The sequence below is a fragment of the Cimex lectularius genome, unplaced genomic scaffold (assembly GCF_000648675.2).
Source record: "Cimex lectularius strain Harlan isolate CLEC.00 unplaced genomic scaffold, Clec_2.1 scaffold3, whole genome shotgun sequence".
Taxonomy (NCBI): Eukaryota; Metazoa; Arthropoda; class Insecta; order Hemiptera; family Cimicidae; genus Cimex; species Cimex lectularius.
Window position 1 is genome coordinate 4,146,025 of NW_019392688.1, and position 18,670 is coordinate 4,164,694.

Below are 18,670 nucleotides of genomic sequence, written 5' to 3' on the forward strand. Positions count from 1 at the left end.
AATTCTTTTGCGTACTCTTTTTCCTTTGATTTTATCCTCATCATTAAAAAAAATAATAATTGCCAAATAGATCAAATTAAAAACTCATATCTAGTGGAACAACACCCCCCCCCAAAAAAAAAAGACGGGTAAAAGAAACATTTAAACAAATTGTTATAACAGAGTACACATATCAATTAAATAGCTAAAATGGATGGACAATGCAACATATCTACACATGTCGTTTCAAAAGTATAGGCAAGATTTTATTGTTAGAATTTTTGCAAGTATAGTCACAAGTATTCCACGTACTTCAATTTGCATCGTAAGATAAGCATTTGATTTTGTACGTCTAGGTGAGATTTGAACAAATTATTTTCAAAACTCTATATACGATACGCAAACTCTATTTTTTTATAACTTTTTTCTCACTCGTGTGAAAGAGTGTAGCACAATTCACCACTAGAGCCACTACATCATATCATCTATGGGTTGCTCCCTCACAGTTTGATAAACTATCCATAGAGATTCAACACAAAGTAACAACTAATGACCAAGACCCTTTGGTAAAATATCAAACTGTCTGAATGAAACTGAGTCAATACTCATTCCACCATTATTTTTAGATTAACTTTTTGTCCATTTCTGTCTTAGGGTGATGTTCCATCAGTTTGAAATTTTAAAGAAGGGTTCTTATACTGCTTTGTGTTAAGGAACCCTTCCCTGGCTAGTTAGTAGTTTATCATGTTGTAAAAAGGCAATAGAGGTTACGATGCAGTGTTCTAGTATAGAATTGTGTTACACACTTTTTTCACGAGTGAAGATAATTGTAATGCTGGACGTGTTGTCGAACTGTAAAGTGTGTTAGCCGGAGCAGTGTAAGGCAGAGTTTCTTAAATAACGCAATGTTTTGACTCGTTATGCAATGTGAGGTCGTGAGCTTTCACCTTGTTCCGGGGTGCAACCGTGCAGGTCGTGAAGACGAACGTGATCACTTTCTAAATTCGAATCGTAAAGCCCGCTTCAGCCGAGTCTCTAACGGGATCGGCTGAGAACTAATCGTGTAAACAAACCACTGGAGGAGTCGCATTGTCACTAATCCGAGCTTTGACGTTAGTCGTTACTAGTCAGTCGGTGTTTATCGGTCGTGTCCATGTCGTCCTGATCCACTTCTGAACGGCTTCTCTATCTGGGCCATGGAGCTCCACCTCTCCAACGCCACCGACGGTTTCCTCGACACCGTCTTCTCCAGCGTGAACGGCCTGGCGGCTCAAGATTACAACCCCTGGTACGGATCGGTCATCGGGTCCATAATCGTCGGCCTGAGCGGTATCATTCCTCTCTTCATCATCCCGGTCGACGGCTCGCTCGACCTGAAAACAGGGGGTAAGCGACGAAACGCAATTCTTCCCAATTTCACAAGCAAAACTGAAGATATTGATTTTTTTTTCAAACGGGGAAAATCAGACTGATCTTTGCTCTCGCGGCGTATTTAATATAAAAAAATGTTATAACAAATAAATGATTCTTTCTGTATATAAAACATCTACAGCTTTGTTTTGTTGAAGAAAAATTAAATATACAACAAAACAGTAATAATAAGCAAAAAGAAGATAAACTTTATTGCGACTTGACAGTCGACGTTCTGCGTAAGTGAAATGAAAAGACGTCAACAAACTTATAAGATAATTGACAAAAAACCCGAATTTGTTTAATCTTTGCTGTTAACAAAAAATTGACAGGCGTCATCTATTTGGACACAAAAGAAGAATAAATTTATTTTTAGAAAATCTTCCTCGATCATGCCTTGTAGCATTGCTTTATTAAACTATTATTAATAATTTGTAAATTTATTTATGCTCTATTTCTCATAGAAAATGTATAAATTAATTATTTTCTCTATACAAAGAATAAAATAGATTTTCTTATTAAACCCAAACCGATAACACAACTCAACTTTTAATAGAGTAATTTTCTTTGTAATCTATTGAAATTAGATTTGTATTATTACTCCACAATAAAAAAAAAAGAACAAAAAAACTCAAAGGACTATTTTTAAGAGGAGGAAATTGTTATGCAAATCGGTGATAAAATTGTTTTGTCTATCGCTGTCTGTTGTGATTTGTGGCCTGTGGGGCAACACGGGTATCTCGAGTTCATCTTCATTCTTCAGGCGGGTCTGTCCGTGCCGTTTCGCTTTGTTTCGATTTTTCACTCCGAGATGAGTGACCGAGTGATTCGTCGGGCAGCCGGCCCTTTGTTGCCAGGCGGAAAGCGAAGCTTATCATTTCTCACCCGAAACTGATTGACGTCGCTTTCTCAATTGAAAAAAATGGGCGAGACTGTTTTGAGCCGGGCATGCATTTTTTTGTTTCAATAGGACGACTTTCAACTCTTGTTACGTTGATTTTGTATCGTAGGCCTACCATATTGTCAAGTTAATGCGTGAACTTCGCCTTTTGCGTTCCTCCTGGTCCGCCTGTCCTCGCTGTTTTGTCTTTAAAAAGCGTCTCACAATTTTTAGCACAGGGAAACGCATACGCCTGAATTTTGCACTGAAGAAGGCAAAATGGCGACCGAAAACGACCAAATTACTGGTTCATCACCCTGCAGACCTGAAAAAGAAATTTCACAAATTAAAATTATTTACTTCCTAACCGAATGGACATCTATATCTATTGACCTCTTATGCTGTCATTTTTCCTTTTCTTTTTTTATTTACAAATTTTGGTCTGGGTTAACCTCTTCATGTCTTGTAGGGTAGAAGAAACAACTATTTCTTAGTGCTTACCATCAATTTTTTTCTTTTACATTTTGTATTTTGGAAACGCAACAATAAGATTTTGGTGAAATAAAGCAACTGCTTTGGAAGAAACGCAAAGTTAACTTTTGAGAAATGCTTTCAAATTCATTTTTTTTTTGCAGAGTACTGGACCTGTAAAATTGGTACCTGATACTAAAGGAGTGTACACTAAGCAAATCTTGGCCAATAAATACATTGGGCTGAACGTTGGTCGCCAATACATTGGCAATTCTTGGATCATCCTCATCAAACTAAGCGATTTGGCCATGTAGAATCACTGTCAACGTCAACCCTTTTTAATGTTACCGTCAGAAGTTTGAGCCTTGACTAAGGCCAACCGCTTTGTTGGCGTTGATTCGCCTACCATTCACGCTAAGAAAATCATGTCAAACGAAGCGGTTGGTTGTCTTATATTGGCCAAGATTTGCTTAGTGTGTACTCATCTTAACACAGGTTTCGGTTAAGCAATTAACATTATGTTATCTTCGTTACATTTTGGTAAATTTTTGTCCACAAGTGAGACAAGGAGTGTAAAAATATAAAAAGTTAAGTAATTCTTGTCAGCACGGGTGAGTATCCAACTGTCTGTTGGATTCATGCTAAATCGGCATTTGGTCACTTCGCAGTTTGTTGAACTACTCAAACTTGCAAGTGAACACAGACCCAATAAGTGACCCCAGTGCTAGTTCAGCATGAGTTCACCGACTCGCAGACCAACACCCAGAATCAACTCTGTCTGATGTGTGCGGTGGGTGACCACTTTGCAATACTTTTTTCATATCATTCTCTAGTAAAAAGTCATAGGTTATGTGTGGCTAATATGAGTCAGACAACCTAACCTCTTGGCCACTGCAATCACCCAGTAAAAATATAATTATTGATATATTGATTATAAGATAAGATTTCAGCAAGATCATATATACTACTTTTTTGGGGGTGGGGGGTCAAGTAAAGATTCTAACTTTTTCTCAAGTGCGACCTATATTGGTTTATCGTGGACTATGATTATGACTATATAGTGGAAGGTGCGCCTTTTCCCACAAAACTAAGAAATTTCCTTAGTGCCTCTGAGTGCGAGCCTTACTGTATCCAGGTTAGAGTTTCACATCCACAAATGAGATGTACCGATGTAACTGCTTGCCAATCTCTTAAGGCAGTAGTTAAGAGGGTAGTGGCGAGATGTACCGATGTAACTGCTTGCCAATCTCTTAAGGCAGTAGTTAAGAGGGTAGTGGCTTGTACTAATGCCTGTAATTTACCTCAAATTTTGCCTTCTTTGAGAGAGGAATATCTTCAACTTATTTTTTGAGAGGTTTATAAATTTCTTAGTTTGCCTCATACCTGGTTTTTTATTTTTATAAATGGTGGTATTCAATTATGAGGTTATATGAACCCTCGGGCTGTTCGTGTTTTTGACAAAAAAAAAGCTCATTTGTAAATATGTCGGGTTCGAATGCAGGGCCACTGTATTTGATCCTGGGACCTTTATCTTACAGTGATGAGTGCCGTTTGAATGTCTAAACCATTGCGGCCACCAACGCGCCCAGCCACAACTTAAGCACATTCTCTTGAGTTTTCCTCTCATTATGTCAGATGCAGTTGTAATTGTTTACCTCTATTTACTAGCAAGAATCGCTTGTCTGCATACAACTTCAAACAAAATATCCCAGTATGTATTTTAAAAAAAACCTATTTATTTTTATGTTGGATTCCAATTCAGGGCCGCCGGATTCGAATCCAGGACCTTACCCTACAGTGATGAGTGTCAATGCCTTAACTGTAGACTGGAATTATGCAGTTGTTAAGGTTTTTCTTCTAAACAAAGAATTAAAAGAAAAATGAATATTTCTTTGTTATTTAATTACCAGTTGTTGTTGTTTTTTTAAATTGATTGCGTTGAATTTGCTTATCTCCATTTATGATCTTAGAGCGATACTAGTTCCATGATTCATGCAGACTGATATATAAATAAATTAATTTAATTCTTTGGCGTTATTTTTTCATAGTAGTCATTTTTTAGTTGGTAAATATTTGAGGGTATTTATTTTTACAGTTTGGTCTTTTTCTGATCATTTTGGTCTGTCTATTTTAGCTAGTTTATCATCTTCTATGCTGTGTACACAATATGATGAAAAACTAAAATGACCAAACTTCAGATTCATCACCTTGCAGACTCAATGAAGAAATCTCTCAATATTAATTTTTTTTTTTTTTTTTTTTTTTGAAAAAGTGTATAATGGCCGTGTCAGTGGGCTGGATTGGTAGAGAAGGTCTTGGGTATCATTCACTGTCTATAATTAGCCCTCTTAGGACCTGATTTGTGGAAGAAGGCTCATCCTCACCCAATTAAGAATAGGTCATGCGAGGCTGACAGTTACATTTGGGGCAAAGCTTCCAGCATGAAGAGAAAGGTTGCTCGATGTGTCCCACTTAATAGAAGGGTGCAATTCCTTGGCTCCATATAAAGAGTGTGTATAAATACAGTAGCTTGTATCTGCATCCCCTGTTCCAATCGGAGGAAACAGGGTTGTTTTATTACATATAGAAATGATATGTATCCCTAGCTATTAATAAATAGCCTAATCTAATTAGATTTTTTTCTTTTTTTAAATGCCAGGAATTGGAGGAGATCCCCCTGAGCAATGCAGCTGTACAGCTTATTGTACTTTATTCCTGTCTCTATTTTTTTGGGAGCTCGCAAGACGCGTGTGAATTGAGCCCCCGGTGTGCCAGTGTTCTTTCATCGAAGAAACTAATTTTTGAAGGGGGTTAGGACCAAATTCAAGATCGCTCTGATCCTGACCCAGATCTTCGATTGATGAGTGCCGTATCAATTTCTTTCAATTCTGGCTACCATTCCCCCTAGGCATCAGAAAAAAGTACAGAGTATTCCACCACCATGTTGGTATGGTATGTAAATAAGTAAGAATGTATTTAAGAGTGAGAGTTTGAATGAGTTTGGACTTAGGAACTGATGGCTATGAGCTCTTGGCAGCCCCTGGAGCCCCAACTTCTGCAGCGAATAAATAAGACCAAGGTCTGACCCCAGACTGCCAATACCCGGGGTGCATGACATTAAGATCTGCCAGTAATTTATTGTAAATTACAAAAGATATAATTCAATTCTGTACATGCTATATACAATGTTCTTGTTTGCTATGTTAAAGATTTGAGTTTATATAAATCCATTATCAATTATGTTGGCATATACTTTTTCATGCCCTGAAGATGACCTGAATAAAAGTTGAAACGCAATAAAAATTAAAAAAAAAAGTGTTTTTCTAAACTATCTCACTCTTGACTGCTCCTCACTTCAACGAATTATGAAACAATAGGTCACTAAGAAACACACATTTCTACCCGAGAGGAACAATATAACTAACATGGTTTTGCCTTGAAGATGACCAAAGAAAGGTCGAAATGTCGCAAAAAGATGAAAAGGTGTTTTTCTAAAAACTACCTCATTCTTGACCGTTCTTCAAGACTTCAGAAAATTTTAAAATAATATTTTCTTCTATGCTAATTATACTGTTATTTTATCATTTATTTATTCATATTTGCAATCTAGTGATTCATCTATCATTGTCAAAGTTCAATTTGATACATGTTATCAGGGAATTTTGTACACAAGTTGAGCTTAGCATAATTTCTCAATAGTCTTCAAGTTTCTTTATTTTAAAATTTTTCATATGTACCTTGTAATCTTTGAGCATTTTTTTTCTTTGATCCTAATCGTTGTTTTATAATCATTCAAATCGGCATTTCTTTCTCTTTAAAATCGTTGCCCTGATTTGACAATTAGTCCTAATTTCTCTTCTTCCCCTGTATATAGTTCTGCTTGCAGCTGACACACTTTTTTTTATTAACTTCAATTATGAAGTGTTAGTAAATATTTAACAGGGTGAACAAGTCATAAAAAGCATAGATTAATTAAAATTCATTTTCACGTTTTTGTGTTAATATCACTATATGAATTTCATCATCATGTCATTCAATTTTTTTTAAAAATTTGTGTTGGTATGTTCAAACAGTTCGGATTTGGGTTTTATACTTGTGCAATATGCTATTACTTTTAATGTTAATTTCTGCTAAGGCCATTTTCAAAATCCTATATTTTTTTCTTGAGAGAAATTGATCATAATTATCTTCTCTTTTTTATGGCATTATTTTTTATATATTCATCAATCACTGTTAAAATACAATGTGACTTTTGGAATTGAAAATTGTCGCTTTGCAATTGGTCTGTTTTTCTTGGTATCTTTTAGAGCAATTATTTGCTACATAAACATTTTTAGAAAGAATATACAATCTGAGGAAACGGTTAAAGTTCAAAGATATTAAAAGATTCAACAACCCAAAAGTGAAATCATTTAATAACGTTATCTTGACACGTTTCCAGATTGGAGTTAAGTCTTTCGACACGGAATAATTTATTTGCTACCTTGATTGTGATAAAATTGAAATCTAATCGGAAACAATGCCCGACAGATTATATCTCGAGAGAGTGCAAATATTACCTAAGATAGTATTATAACAATTTTAAATAATTCACCATTATTATTTAGAATAAAAAAGTAATGTTTCAGCAGAGTAAATTATGACTTTCAATGCCAATTGACATGGTATTTTGGTCTGTGAACATTATCCAATTCACACATGCCTAAGTGTTAATCATCCTGGGACTGACAGGAATTCGGTGTTTAACGTTTTCTCTAGCTAAAGAATTTTCTTTATTAATCTTACTGTACACAATATTTGAGAAAATTGCTTCATTGTTTTAAAATCTAAAATAATAATTTAAAAAAAGACTAATTTTTTACTTTGGTGTATTTCACAAGTAAAAAGTTAAAATCTTTGGCAGACCTGAACTTTTAGGTAAAGATATAGATGATTTAAAGCTTTTTGTACATTAAAGAGGAAGCAGGGCTGGTTAAAAATGTATACAATTTATAGAAAGAAAACTGGTTGTAACTGTTCTTCACAATAAAGAAAAACAGCCATTATTAATAAAATCGGACACTTATAAATGAGGACTGATTATATGGTCCCACCGTATAAAGTCTCGTCTCAACAGACTAAAAAGGAAAGGAAGAACTCAGGAGAGGAATATCAGATACAATAACATGGTATATAAATGGCTCTAAAACAAATGAAGGAACCAGATGCGGTGTTTTTTTGTATAAGCCCAAAGCATGAGCAATCAAAATTCATTAGGGAAGTCTTTCAAGCTGAAAAGCCATCAATGTTTGCGCCTAATAAAATTTTAAAAGGGTTATGGCAAAAAATCTTGTAAGATTGGATAGCCAAGAAGCTATTAAAGCATTAGCATGAAAAAAAAACCAAAATCTCCAAAACCTGGGGAAACACAACTTGATATCTTGGGACCAGGCCACATGGGAAGAAAAAGCAGACTGGCCAGATGAGGATCTATAGGTCCTGAACCTATTCTTGGAATGAAAAAAACAACACAGAATCCTCTACCACAAAATGGATAAAAAAAGGATAAACTCTAGATTGCAGCATGGTCTGAAATGTTTTCCAATCTTCTTCATATTATGGGGGCTCGTCATCGAGAGAGTTGTATTTCTCGTACTGTGGACTCAAATAGATTCAAACTCTACAAGGAGTTGAATCATTCCCTAACTCCTTGCAATGTTTTTTCTGCAACAGCAAATGATGTTCCGTTCTCTTTTTTCCGCTGGTGGTTTAAAATTCGAGGGGAGTTGTTGTTCCTGAATTTCAGACCTTGGGTTGGGAGTACTCCTGCCACTGCAGTGTGCTCTCTATGCAACTCAGGTGATCGTGAGGATGCATTTCATTTTCTGGCTAGATGCTCGGTCTGAACGAATTGAGGTATCTGTATGTGGGTAGGGGTTTTCTGATGAGGGAAGGGCTCATAGCCTTTCTGAACGGCTCCGATTGCCGGGGTCTTGTTGATTTTGCTCGGAAAGCCTGGTTTTACAGATATGAATACATTGGAATGTAGGGAATTAATATTCTGTTCTTCTTATTTTGTTTCTTTTTTGTTTGTCTTTTTTTTTTTTTTTAAATTTTGTTCTGTTTGTCTTAATACATATAATTTCTAGTTTGTGGGCTTCTAAATGCGAATTCTATTGGCCTGTGGGGGACCCTATGTAAGTTAGAATCCTTTTGTTCTTTGAAGTGTCATTTTTATTATTTTCAAAGTTTATCGCAATTCAACCTTGTAATTATATAATTATGCTATTCTTGGGATAGTAATGCACTCCGAACTCTCGCTGATGGTTTTAATACCATGCCATAATAATACTGTTTTTTATTTTTAACTTTAAATTTTTTCATTTTGTAAATAAAGTATATCTATCTATCTAAACTCTAGAGGTGTTAGAAGCAAGCATATCCCAAAACAACCTTCAACAATACTAGCAGCTAGAGAGGGCTAAACACAGAGAGTAATATGACTGAGAAAACATGATCCCATCTGCAGATTATGTAATGAGGAGGAAGAAACAGCCACCCATATCGGAAGTCTTTCAAGCTGAAATGCCATCAATGTTCGTGTCTTATAAAATTTTAAAAGGGGTTCTTGCAAAAATTTTCATAAGATTGGATAGCCAAGAAGCTATTAAAGCATTAGCATGAAAAAAAAAACCAAAATCTCCAAAACCTGGGGAAACACAACTTGATATCTTGGGACCAGGCCACATGGGAAGAAAAAGCAGACTGGCCAGACGAGGATCAATAGGTCCTGAACCTATTCTTGGGATGAAAAAACCATACAGAATCCTCCACCACAAAATGGATAAACTCTAGAGGTGCTAGAAGCAAGCATATAATAAAACAACCCTCACCAATACTAGCAGACTTGCTGCTGCAGCTAGAGAGGGCTAAACATGACTGAGAAGCATGATCCCATCTGCAGATTATGTAATGAGGAGGAAGAAACAGCCACCCATATCATCTTTGAATGTAAAGCCTGCTCAACCTTGATGAGACGCTGACCTGTGATACAAAGACCCCCCCCCCCAGAAAGGAATTCTATCAATGCAATGACCGTTGCACACTTCTTAAGAGAAGGATCGAGTTGATTGCATTGGTCTCTAGAACTAGGAAAGCACAATAAGCCAGAAGGCTGTAGTGCTTGGGAAACAAAAATCCACACTCCCTAGTATCAACTATCATCATAAAGATGACATACCTAGAATTTTTTTAAACTTATGATTTTTTTGGGTAGTTCGACGTTAAGCCCTCCTATATGACAGGAATTACTTTACTTTTTATGCAAGTAATTATATACGATTTTTCAAATTGAAAAATTTGTGTCAGGCAGGTTTCAAACCCAAAATCTTTGGATAAAATAATAAAAATTATAATAAAAGTTTAAAAAAAAGGCATATTAACCTCGAATCACACTTGTGGAACTTACAAAGTCCCGAACATTTTTAAGAAATTGTGCTATTATATGAAGCAGTTTGATTGGAAATTAGAAAAAGGAATAGGATTGAGAAGTTTGTGTCAAAGTAGATCAAGTGGTGGATCTTTGGAGTATTTATCATCGAAGATCGTGGGTTTGAATCTCGCTTGACACAAATTTTTCAAACCAAAAAATTGTGCAGAATAGCTTGATTACCTAGGACTAACACTCGGCTGCAAATTAAATTTTAGTGAACACATCAAAAAATCTTGTCAAATGTAAAGCCATAAGTAGAATACTTTTTCTATTGCTTACGAGGAAATCTGGAATGATCATACCAAACAAACTAATCTTATACAAGGCCATTGGCATAACTGTTACTACTTCTCTGTCTTTCATGGAGTAGCACAATACCTACAATATAACTGAAAGTCTATCAATTCTAGTCAGAATCCATTCTTAATTTCTGCCATTGTTTGATATCTCTAAGTTATTTCACTGTCCCTAAACATTACTTCTTCCTAGCGCTACTGCTGTTAAGCATGTGGTGTTTTGTCCCACATTTTCATTTTCAAGATGAAAACATCTTCCAACCCCCCCCCCTTTGAATGTATGTCGAAAGAGGACAATAACCAAATTATTAGAATGTATCTATAATTTTTGTAATTAAAACATATTCATTCAATTGCTGAAAAAGTAATGGAAGAAAAATGCAATTTATTTTCACTTTATAATATGATTGCATTAGCACATCGAGAGATAAGTAAAGAGTAGTAACATTCTGATAGCGATTGTAAATTTAGAAAAGGCATTTTGAAATCAAGGTCTGTATGAAACAGACTTACAGGACAACCCAACAAACCTAAATTGAATTGTCCTTGGTCTTTTTATCTTGATTTTACACACAAGTGTCATATCCTAAGGTCAGTGGAATTTAAATGAATCACAATTTGTGGACGCCACTTTTGAATAACTGTATAAACTCTAAATATATTAATAAAAACAGGAACAGTCTTTCATTTAAAATTATATCGCAAAAAATAAACAAAACGCTTGTTTCTAAAGTGTAATCCTTAGAAGGAATTTTTGCAAAAAGTAAAACTTCCATAAACTAAATACATTTTTACTAAATAGCTTTTGCTATTTTATGAATAAAGAATGGTATGTTTATTATATACAATGTTAAAATCTTTAGTTACGTTCATCTTAAAACATTTCCGAGTTGTTAAGAATGACCTCTCACTGCCATTTTTTTAGGTCAATTTCGTTATGGAAATTATAATAAAAACACCAAAATTAGAATTTTAAAACTGGGTTGGTGCTGAATAACTAGTCCAAATTGATAAACTATTAAAAATACAATAGTTGATTATTGTGTCTTTAAAGTTGCAGGAGACAAGTTGAAGCTTTTGCTAAGTTTTGCCGTAGGCGGCCTTCTTGGAGATGTATTTCTTCACTTGTTACCGCAAGCATGGACAAACCATAGCAAAAATGTCACCTTGAAAGGTATCATTTTGAAAGTTTTATTGCTTTTAAAGAAAATAACCTATATATTTTCAGATATTAAAGATCACCCCTCGATGTTCTGTGGGCTTTGGGTCCTAGCTGGGCTTTTGGTATTCATAATCGTTGAAAAGCTTTTTGCTAAGGACAAGAGCTTGGAAGAGGAGATAATGAAATCAAAATCAAACTGCACAAGAGAAACTACCAACAACAATGTTGCCGTCACAACAAAACCTGAGAATGCCAAAGAAGTTAGTATTTACGATTTACTGATTTGTTATTTTAGCCCGATTTTATTATATATTAATTTTTATGCAAAGAAGGTTGAGATGAAAAATAAATATTGTTAGAGAAAGAGGGAAAAATTATAATAGTTAGTGGTTGAGTTGAGCAGTTGGTGTCTTGGTCCGAAGTCAAACCAGCTCAGGTGGTAGAGCACCAGGGTATTAATCTGCATGTTATGGGTTCGAACCCCTCTCGACACCAATTTTTCATCTTAAACTTCTTTGAATCAAAATTAATTAATGATCTACGATATATACAGTAAAATTAATTTCCAGATAAGCGGATACCTCAATCTGATGGCCAATGTGATCGACAACTTCACCCATGGCTTAGCAGTAGGCGGTTCGTTCTTGTTGAGCTTGAGGGTCGGCGTACTTACGACGCTCGCCATCCTCATTCATGAAGTGCCACATGAAGTGGGCGACTTCGCAATCCTAATGAGAGCTGGCTTTTCACGTTTGGAAGCTGCCAAAGCTCAATTGGCAACAGCTTCATCTAGTCTTGTTGGTGCCTGCACTGCAGTCGCGTTCAGTTCCACGTCACAACTAATCGGTAATTTCTCTTGTTTAAATTTTCCCACTAAAATGTATACTCCTGATTTGAAATGAATTACTTTTTCCTTAATAATTTTCATTAAAATGTAATTAAATTACTATTGACCTGGGTTATTGCTCAAAAAAGGTGATTGTAAAAATTTGTTTTTCAGAACAAAAAACGTTGTGGATTCTGCCTTTCACATCAGGCGGGTTTCTTCACATAGCTCTAGTGACTGTTCTACCCGAGCTCATTGAAGAGAAAAACCCTAGAGAGTCATTCAAACAGATCTCTTTTCTGATTCTGGGCATTGCTGTAATGGCAGGCATGACATTCGTCTTGGATGAATAGAGTGAATGAAGTCCAACAATGTTAAGAATCTAAAAAAAAATATAAAAAAATCGGGTATATATTAACACATGTATAACTTGTTTTTTAATTAGCATCTTATAACAAGAAGCCAATCCATTATCGTTTAAAGAAAAAATTATATTTTTATGGTTAATTATATATATTTAATAATAATCTGTTACCAAATTGTCACTAGCTTTAATGATAGAAGATTTCAAACAAAATCAATTGCTTCAGTATTATTTTTGTGTATAATTTTTGCTACTTTTTTATTATTATTTTTAGTGAATTTAATAAAAAAGCAAGTGTTTTTCCTTAGACAAAACAATATAAGTGATATTAATTAAATATTAGACTGTTCAAATTTTGTATCACAATGTCAACAAATTCAAGAGTAAATTTTTTTTTTGGTAATGAGCTTTTGTCCATTGTAATTAATCAATTTTCCTTTGGATAACTTGCCTGAATTTTATTTATGATTATGCTAGACTCCTTGTATTTGAGCAATGGTTTCTTTTGATAAATCTTTTATTTTTCTATACATAAAAATTGTATAATTTTGCTGTTGTTGTAAATAATGTATATACAGTAGAGTATATGTGATACGCTATGATAACTATTGTGATGTTCCTTTTGGCGAACAAATTTTGTGTATTAAAATATATTTTATGAATTGTATTTTTTGGTTAATAAAAAAATCTAAATCTAAATTTTTATCACCCAGATCGAAGGAAAAAAATGATGTTGACATATTCAATGAAGGCTGGAATTTCAATTTTCACCGTCCCAGTTGTCAAATTTTTTTTACAAATTAATTTTCTTGCGCATTACGCCTCATTAATTGTCTACAAGTCAGCCATCTCATGGGATGACTTCAAAAGCTCTCTCAAGTTTATACTCAGTCGACTTAAGTTGCAGGGTCCAAATAAGAAATGGATTTATTTTAAGGAAATAGAAATATTTATATCAAAAATAAATATATTGTTAGACATGTTTGAAACCTAATTCTATGTTTACTCCTGACATTATTTCCCTAAAAACCACCACAAAAATATAACCCCAACTAAAAATTCTATAAGTAAAATTTCATTGAAATATTAATTAAAAATTTTGTAATGTATATACAGTACTGACTCAGTAATCTGAACTAATTCTGCAACTGCAAGAGCCAATTACATAAAACATTTATGTAAGCAGCACCAAATTTTTTTACTGGTTTTACATATTAGGCAGATTCAATGTATTCAGCATGTATATATCATATTATTGGGAAAGGGAATATAAATGAAGATTCCAGGGATGACAAAGGGAATCGGGCCCATGACCTCATGGTCTACAAGCGTCTTTCAAGCTAACCACTAGGCTACCGCGGTACACCAACCAATAGTTAACACTCGCACTGCCATCATGAGAATTTCTTTTTTGCTTGTACTGTTTTTTTTTTAAATTTATTATAAGCTATCCACCAATGTATTCCTCTATTAGGTCTTTCCTGTATGTGAAGTAATTTACTTTGAAAATTTTGAACAAAAATATAATGGGTTTATTTAAGCCTGCCAATCATGGCTTTTTTTTCCCCCAGTACAAACATTTTAGTTGTTTCCATGTACATTCTGGTATGAAAAAGGGTTTTAGCCCTACTACTTGCACCCTAATCTTCACCGTTTGTCCATTGTCATGGTTTTAAATATTGGGTCTAAAGGACCTGACACACTGTTGGCAGTGTGGGTGTAAAAAAGCACGCTTTTATTCAAAAACTGGTTTCGCAGTGATATGAAATAGTAAATGCTCATCATCACACTAAAGAAGTTACTGCTAGGAATCTGGTTCACTGCAAAACCAGTTTGAGAATAGAACTTTTTTTTCTTTCAACTATTGAATTGATATACTCAATCCATCATAATTATTTTTAGTACCTTACATTTTATAAATAACAAGAAAAACATTTAAATTATAAATAAAAAGAATGATGTACATAAGTTCAAATTCAAGAACACACCAGAACTTTTTTGTTACTTTTCATGTTCATATTTCATTATAAACAATTTTTTTAACCAAGGAAAACAGACGTCCCAGCTGCCAGGGCCCGAGACCCCGACCACCCAGACAGATGGGAAGGGGATACCTCCAACAATCATTTTAACCTTATTTTTATACTATAAACAATTTTGTTTTTATTAATTACAAGGTAATGTGGAAATTATTGGGTTTTGGAAAATTATGTATCACATGGGATATATTAAAAAAAAAGAAATTAAAAAATGGTTTGGAGTGGCCTGAATTCGGTTTGCATTACCGAGACTGCACTGTATACTACTTAACTTTGTTTAATTTTCTCCCCTCAATATACATAATAAAATGTTCACAACCCTCCTGTAACTGATATAGATGCACCTGTGATGTATGAACTCCAATCTGACGCCAGAAAAGTAATAACCTGTGCAATTTCTGCAAAGAGATCACATTTTTTGTTAAGCCGATTAGAAAAACCATACTGCAAAATATTTACCCTGGGGCTGACCAAAACGTCCGAGGGCGATCCTTTTACGGAACATATCTTTTACTTTTTCTGGTATAGATTCAGTCATTGGGCTTTCTATAAAACCAGGCACAACCGCATTGCATCTAATGCCGTGCCTGCAATAAATTCATAACAGCCTGTTGTAATTCTCAATCAAATATACTTTTAAAAGGACAATCACAATGAAACATAATGCCTTACATCCCCATCTCTTTAGCCACTGTTTTTGTGAGCGCCTCGACACCGGCTTTGCTCGCTGAGTAATTCGCTTGACTGATGTTTCCCGTCTGGCCGACAATGCTTGCCAGATTAATTATGCTCCCATTGAGCTGTGATTCCACGAGTTGTCTACATGCTTTCTGGACTACATTGAAAGTTCCCTAAGTCAAAACTTCATTTATAAGCATTCAGAATGTTTTATTCATTCCCCCCACAAAAAAAGCAAACCTTACGGTAAGGTTAGTATTGATGACTTCATTGAACGAATTTAAAGGCATCTTGAGCAAGAAGTTATCTCGTATTATGCCAGCTGAGTTGACGACTACCGTCGGTGGTTCTTTGTACTGTGTCAGGATCGAGTTCCAAGCTTTCTCCACATCTTCGGCTGAGCTCACATCAAGTTGAACTGCCATATGGCCGTCTCCTTAACAGTTAACAAAATGCGCCAACAGGAAAAAATAAATAGTATGAAAACAGTTCAGAATTTATAATTTGATCCTTACTGGTCAAATTGGTCTATTAGATATTGTTTCGGCGTCTTCATTGATTGATATAAGAGTGAGGAAAGAAGAATCTAGTCAGATTATGAATAGATTGATAAATTGAATATTTCCCTTGTTTAAAGGTATGTCAAAATGAAGAACTGAAGATGGCAAAAGCCAAAAAGACCTTCCAGTGAGTGTCTGCAGAACAAAATGATCAGTAAGGATCAAATTAGAAGTTCATCACCCTGTGGACTACAGGAGGAAATTGTACAAGTTCAGAATTTATCCAAACTAATAAGTAATGTTAAAATATGCATAAAATGTTCTGGTTCTTCAAAATATACTCAAAGACAAAAACCCGGACACTCCTATTTTGTTGTTAATTTCAAATGTAAGTATATTATCATTATATTTAATACAACCTACTTATTTTAAAGATGAGATCAGAAATTCATGAATTTTAATAAAAATTATTTAATTACGATGGTTTGAATGAAAATTTACCAAAACAGAGGAAAATCATTTAGTTGTACATTTTGCTCGTAACTCCTCTGGCTTCATAGAAAGGGTCTTAAATCTCATAGGCATCGAGTAAATAAGCAACCAGATTTCATCTTGTGAAACAGAATCCCATTCATCAAGAAGAGCGGTTCAAAGTTGGTCAACACTTGTTGGAGACGATGTACGATGTCTATCCAGTCTCTTTATGTTCAGTCCCATAAATGTTCTATATGATTCATGTCAGGTACCAATTTCCTTGGGTAATCCCTACATCCTCCAAGTAATTGGTGACAACTCAAGCTGCAGCAGTCGAGCAGTGCCATAAATTAATCCAAAGTTGACCCCCCAAAAAATAGAGCAAAGGGGAGCATAGCTTCTTAAAGAACTTCCTCAATGTACTTTAGTCGAATAGATCCACCTGTATGAAAATCAGTTCGGTACGGGCATTGATTCCATCCCATACCATAACTGTCTTTGAAAAGGATTATTCATGGTACAAGAAGCAAAGGGTTTTCCACGTCTTTTCTATATACAATCCCAGTCATCTGATTGTCACAAACCAAGCCAGCACTCAACTGTGAGGAAAAAAGCCCCATTGTTCAAACATCCAAGTAAGATGCCGATATGCAAAATCGCCTTTTTCTCGAAGCATCTCCAGCAGTAAAGAACGTGATGCTGGACGCCTAGAAACTAGCTATTCTCACGAAGTCTTCCAGTCACTGTTTTAGAGTTCACCTTATATCACAAACTTAAATGATGCTCGGTAAGAGCAATAAAACGATCGTCTCAAGCTATCATACATCATGGTCGACCACTACCTTCTCTTCAATTGTGACTTCTGGCAGCACTAAACCGGTCATTTAGGACGTCATGGATGGTAGCACTGCATACCCAGGACTTGGGATATGTAACAGTAGCTACAAGCTCACTTGACAAGTCAGCTCTGGAAAGAACATTAATTAAGGTTTTTAGTTGAGATGAAAAAAAGTTAATGGCACGAGAAGGATTCGGACCCACGACCTTCGGCTAGATACGCCGCTGCTCTACCATCTGAGCTATCGTGCCCTCGATTGAAAAATGGCAAAAGGAGGGAAAACTCATAAGGTGGGGTTGAGATGGGGAATTGATGTCCGAGTGGATCGAGGTCACGATACCTCAGGTGGTAGAGCAGCGGCGTATCTAGCCGAAGGTCGTGGGTTTGAATCCCTCTCATGCCATTAACTTTTTTTCATCTCAACTAAAAACCTTAATTAATTGTCTTGTATTAATTGGTCAAGCGGACCACGAAAATAGTGAATTCTGGAAAGAACATTGAACTGATTTTCTTTACTTTTAATCTAAAGAGTGTTAAAGAATTAGTAACATTCTATAAAGGTAAACAACAAATTATTAATGTTGTGTTTGTTTTAAGTCAACTATTAATCTTTACACCAGGACACATTATGGTCAATAAACAAATAAATACAAGTGTACTATTTGCAACACCAAGAATTTAAAAAAAGTATGTTCATAACTGAAATACCAGAGAGGTCTCAATGCGAAATTTTTCCCTTTCGAGCTTTTTTCCCAGTTCAATTTTTAAATTTTAATCGAGGGAATTGGCCCTACAGCGACCGAGGTAGTAATTTTTTTACCTCGGAGTTGTTCGACGGTGCGTTGGGCGGCATCTTTCTGCAAATCGGCGGACACAACTCGGGCGCCTTCACGGGTCAGCGCCAAACAGGTCGCCCGGCCGATTCCGCTTCCGCCCCCTGCACAAAATCGACCAGTTTCAAAGTGTTCCACTCCTGGGAAAAGTAGAAAATCGCCGCCGCCGACCTGTGACAAGAGCTAATTTTCCGCAGAGCATTTTTATTTTATGGTCTGACTTTCCCACTCGATTCTTCTTCCATGAGGCGAGCTCAGACCTTGTCGGATTGTCCTTGACGGTTAAGATTAAGTTGAATTCTTACCAACAGGGTGGCCAACCTGTCAGAAAATATTTCCCTCAAAAATACCAGAAACCGTCTTTGACTGTTTTAAAAAAACACTTATTCGTTCAAGTAAAGAAAATTCAAAAATCCATCCATGTTTAGCGTAATAATTGACCACATTAA

General features: G+C 35.4%; 2 protein-coding genes across 2 annotated transcripts; one reads left to right on the top strand and one right to left on the bottom strand.

Annotated features, from left to right (window-relative positions):
- Positions 1 to 756: 756 nt before the first annotated feature.
- On the top strand, positions 757 to 15,098 carry LOC106662222 (zinc transporter ZIP13 homolog). The gene is made up of 5 exons (XM_014386119.2): positions 757 to 1,365; positions 11,562 to 11,681; positions 11,736 to 11,929; positions 12,239 to 12,515; positions 12,670 to 15,098. The coding sequence occupies exons 1-5, from the start codon at positions 1,176 to 1,178 to the stop codon at positions 12,846 to 12,848; spliced, it is 960 nt and encodes a 319-aa protein (XP_014241605.1). The 5' UTR covers positions 757 to 1,175; the 3' UTR covers positions 12,849 to 15,098.
- Positions 15,099 to 15,113: 15 nt separating this feature from the next.
- Positions 15,114 to 18,507, bottom strand: LOC106662223 (estradiol 17-beta-dehydrogenase 8-like). The gene is made up of 6 exons (XM_014386120.2): positions 18,393 to 18,507; positions 18,209 to 18,325; positions 15,822 to 16,012; positions 15,571 to 15,749; positions 15,358 to 15,485; positions 15,114 to 15,296 (listed from the first exon to the last, which is right to left on the bottom strand). Exons 1-6 carry the CDS (start codon positions 18,421 to 18,423, stop codon positions 15,211 to 15,213), a joined length of 732 nt encoding a protein of 243 aa, XP_014241606.1. The 5' UTR covers positions 18,424 to 18,507; the 3' UTR covers positions 15,114 to 15,210.
- Between the last annotated feature and the right edge of the window lie 163 nt (positions 18,508 to 18,670).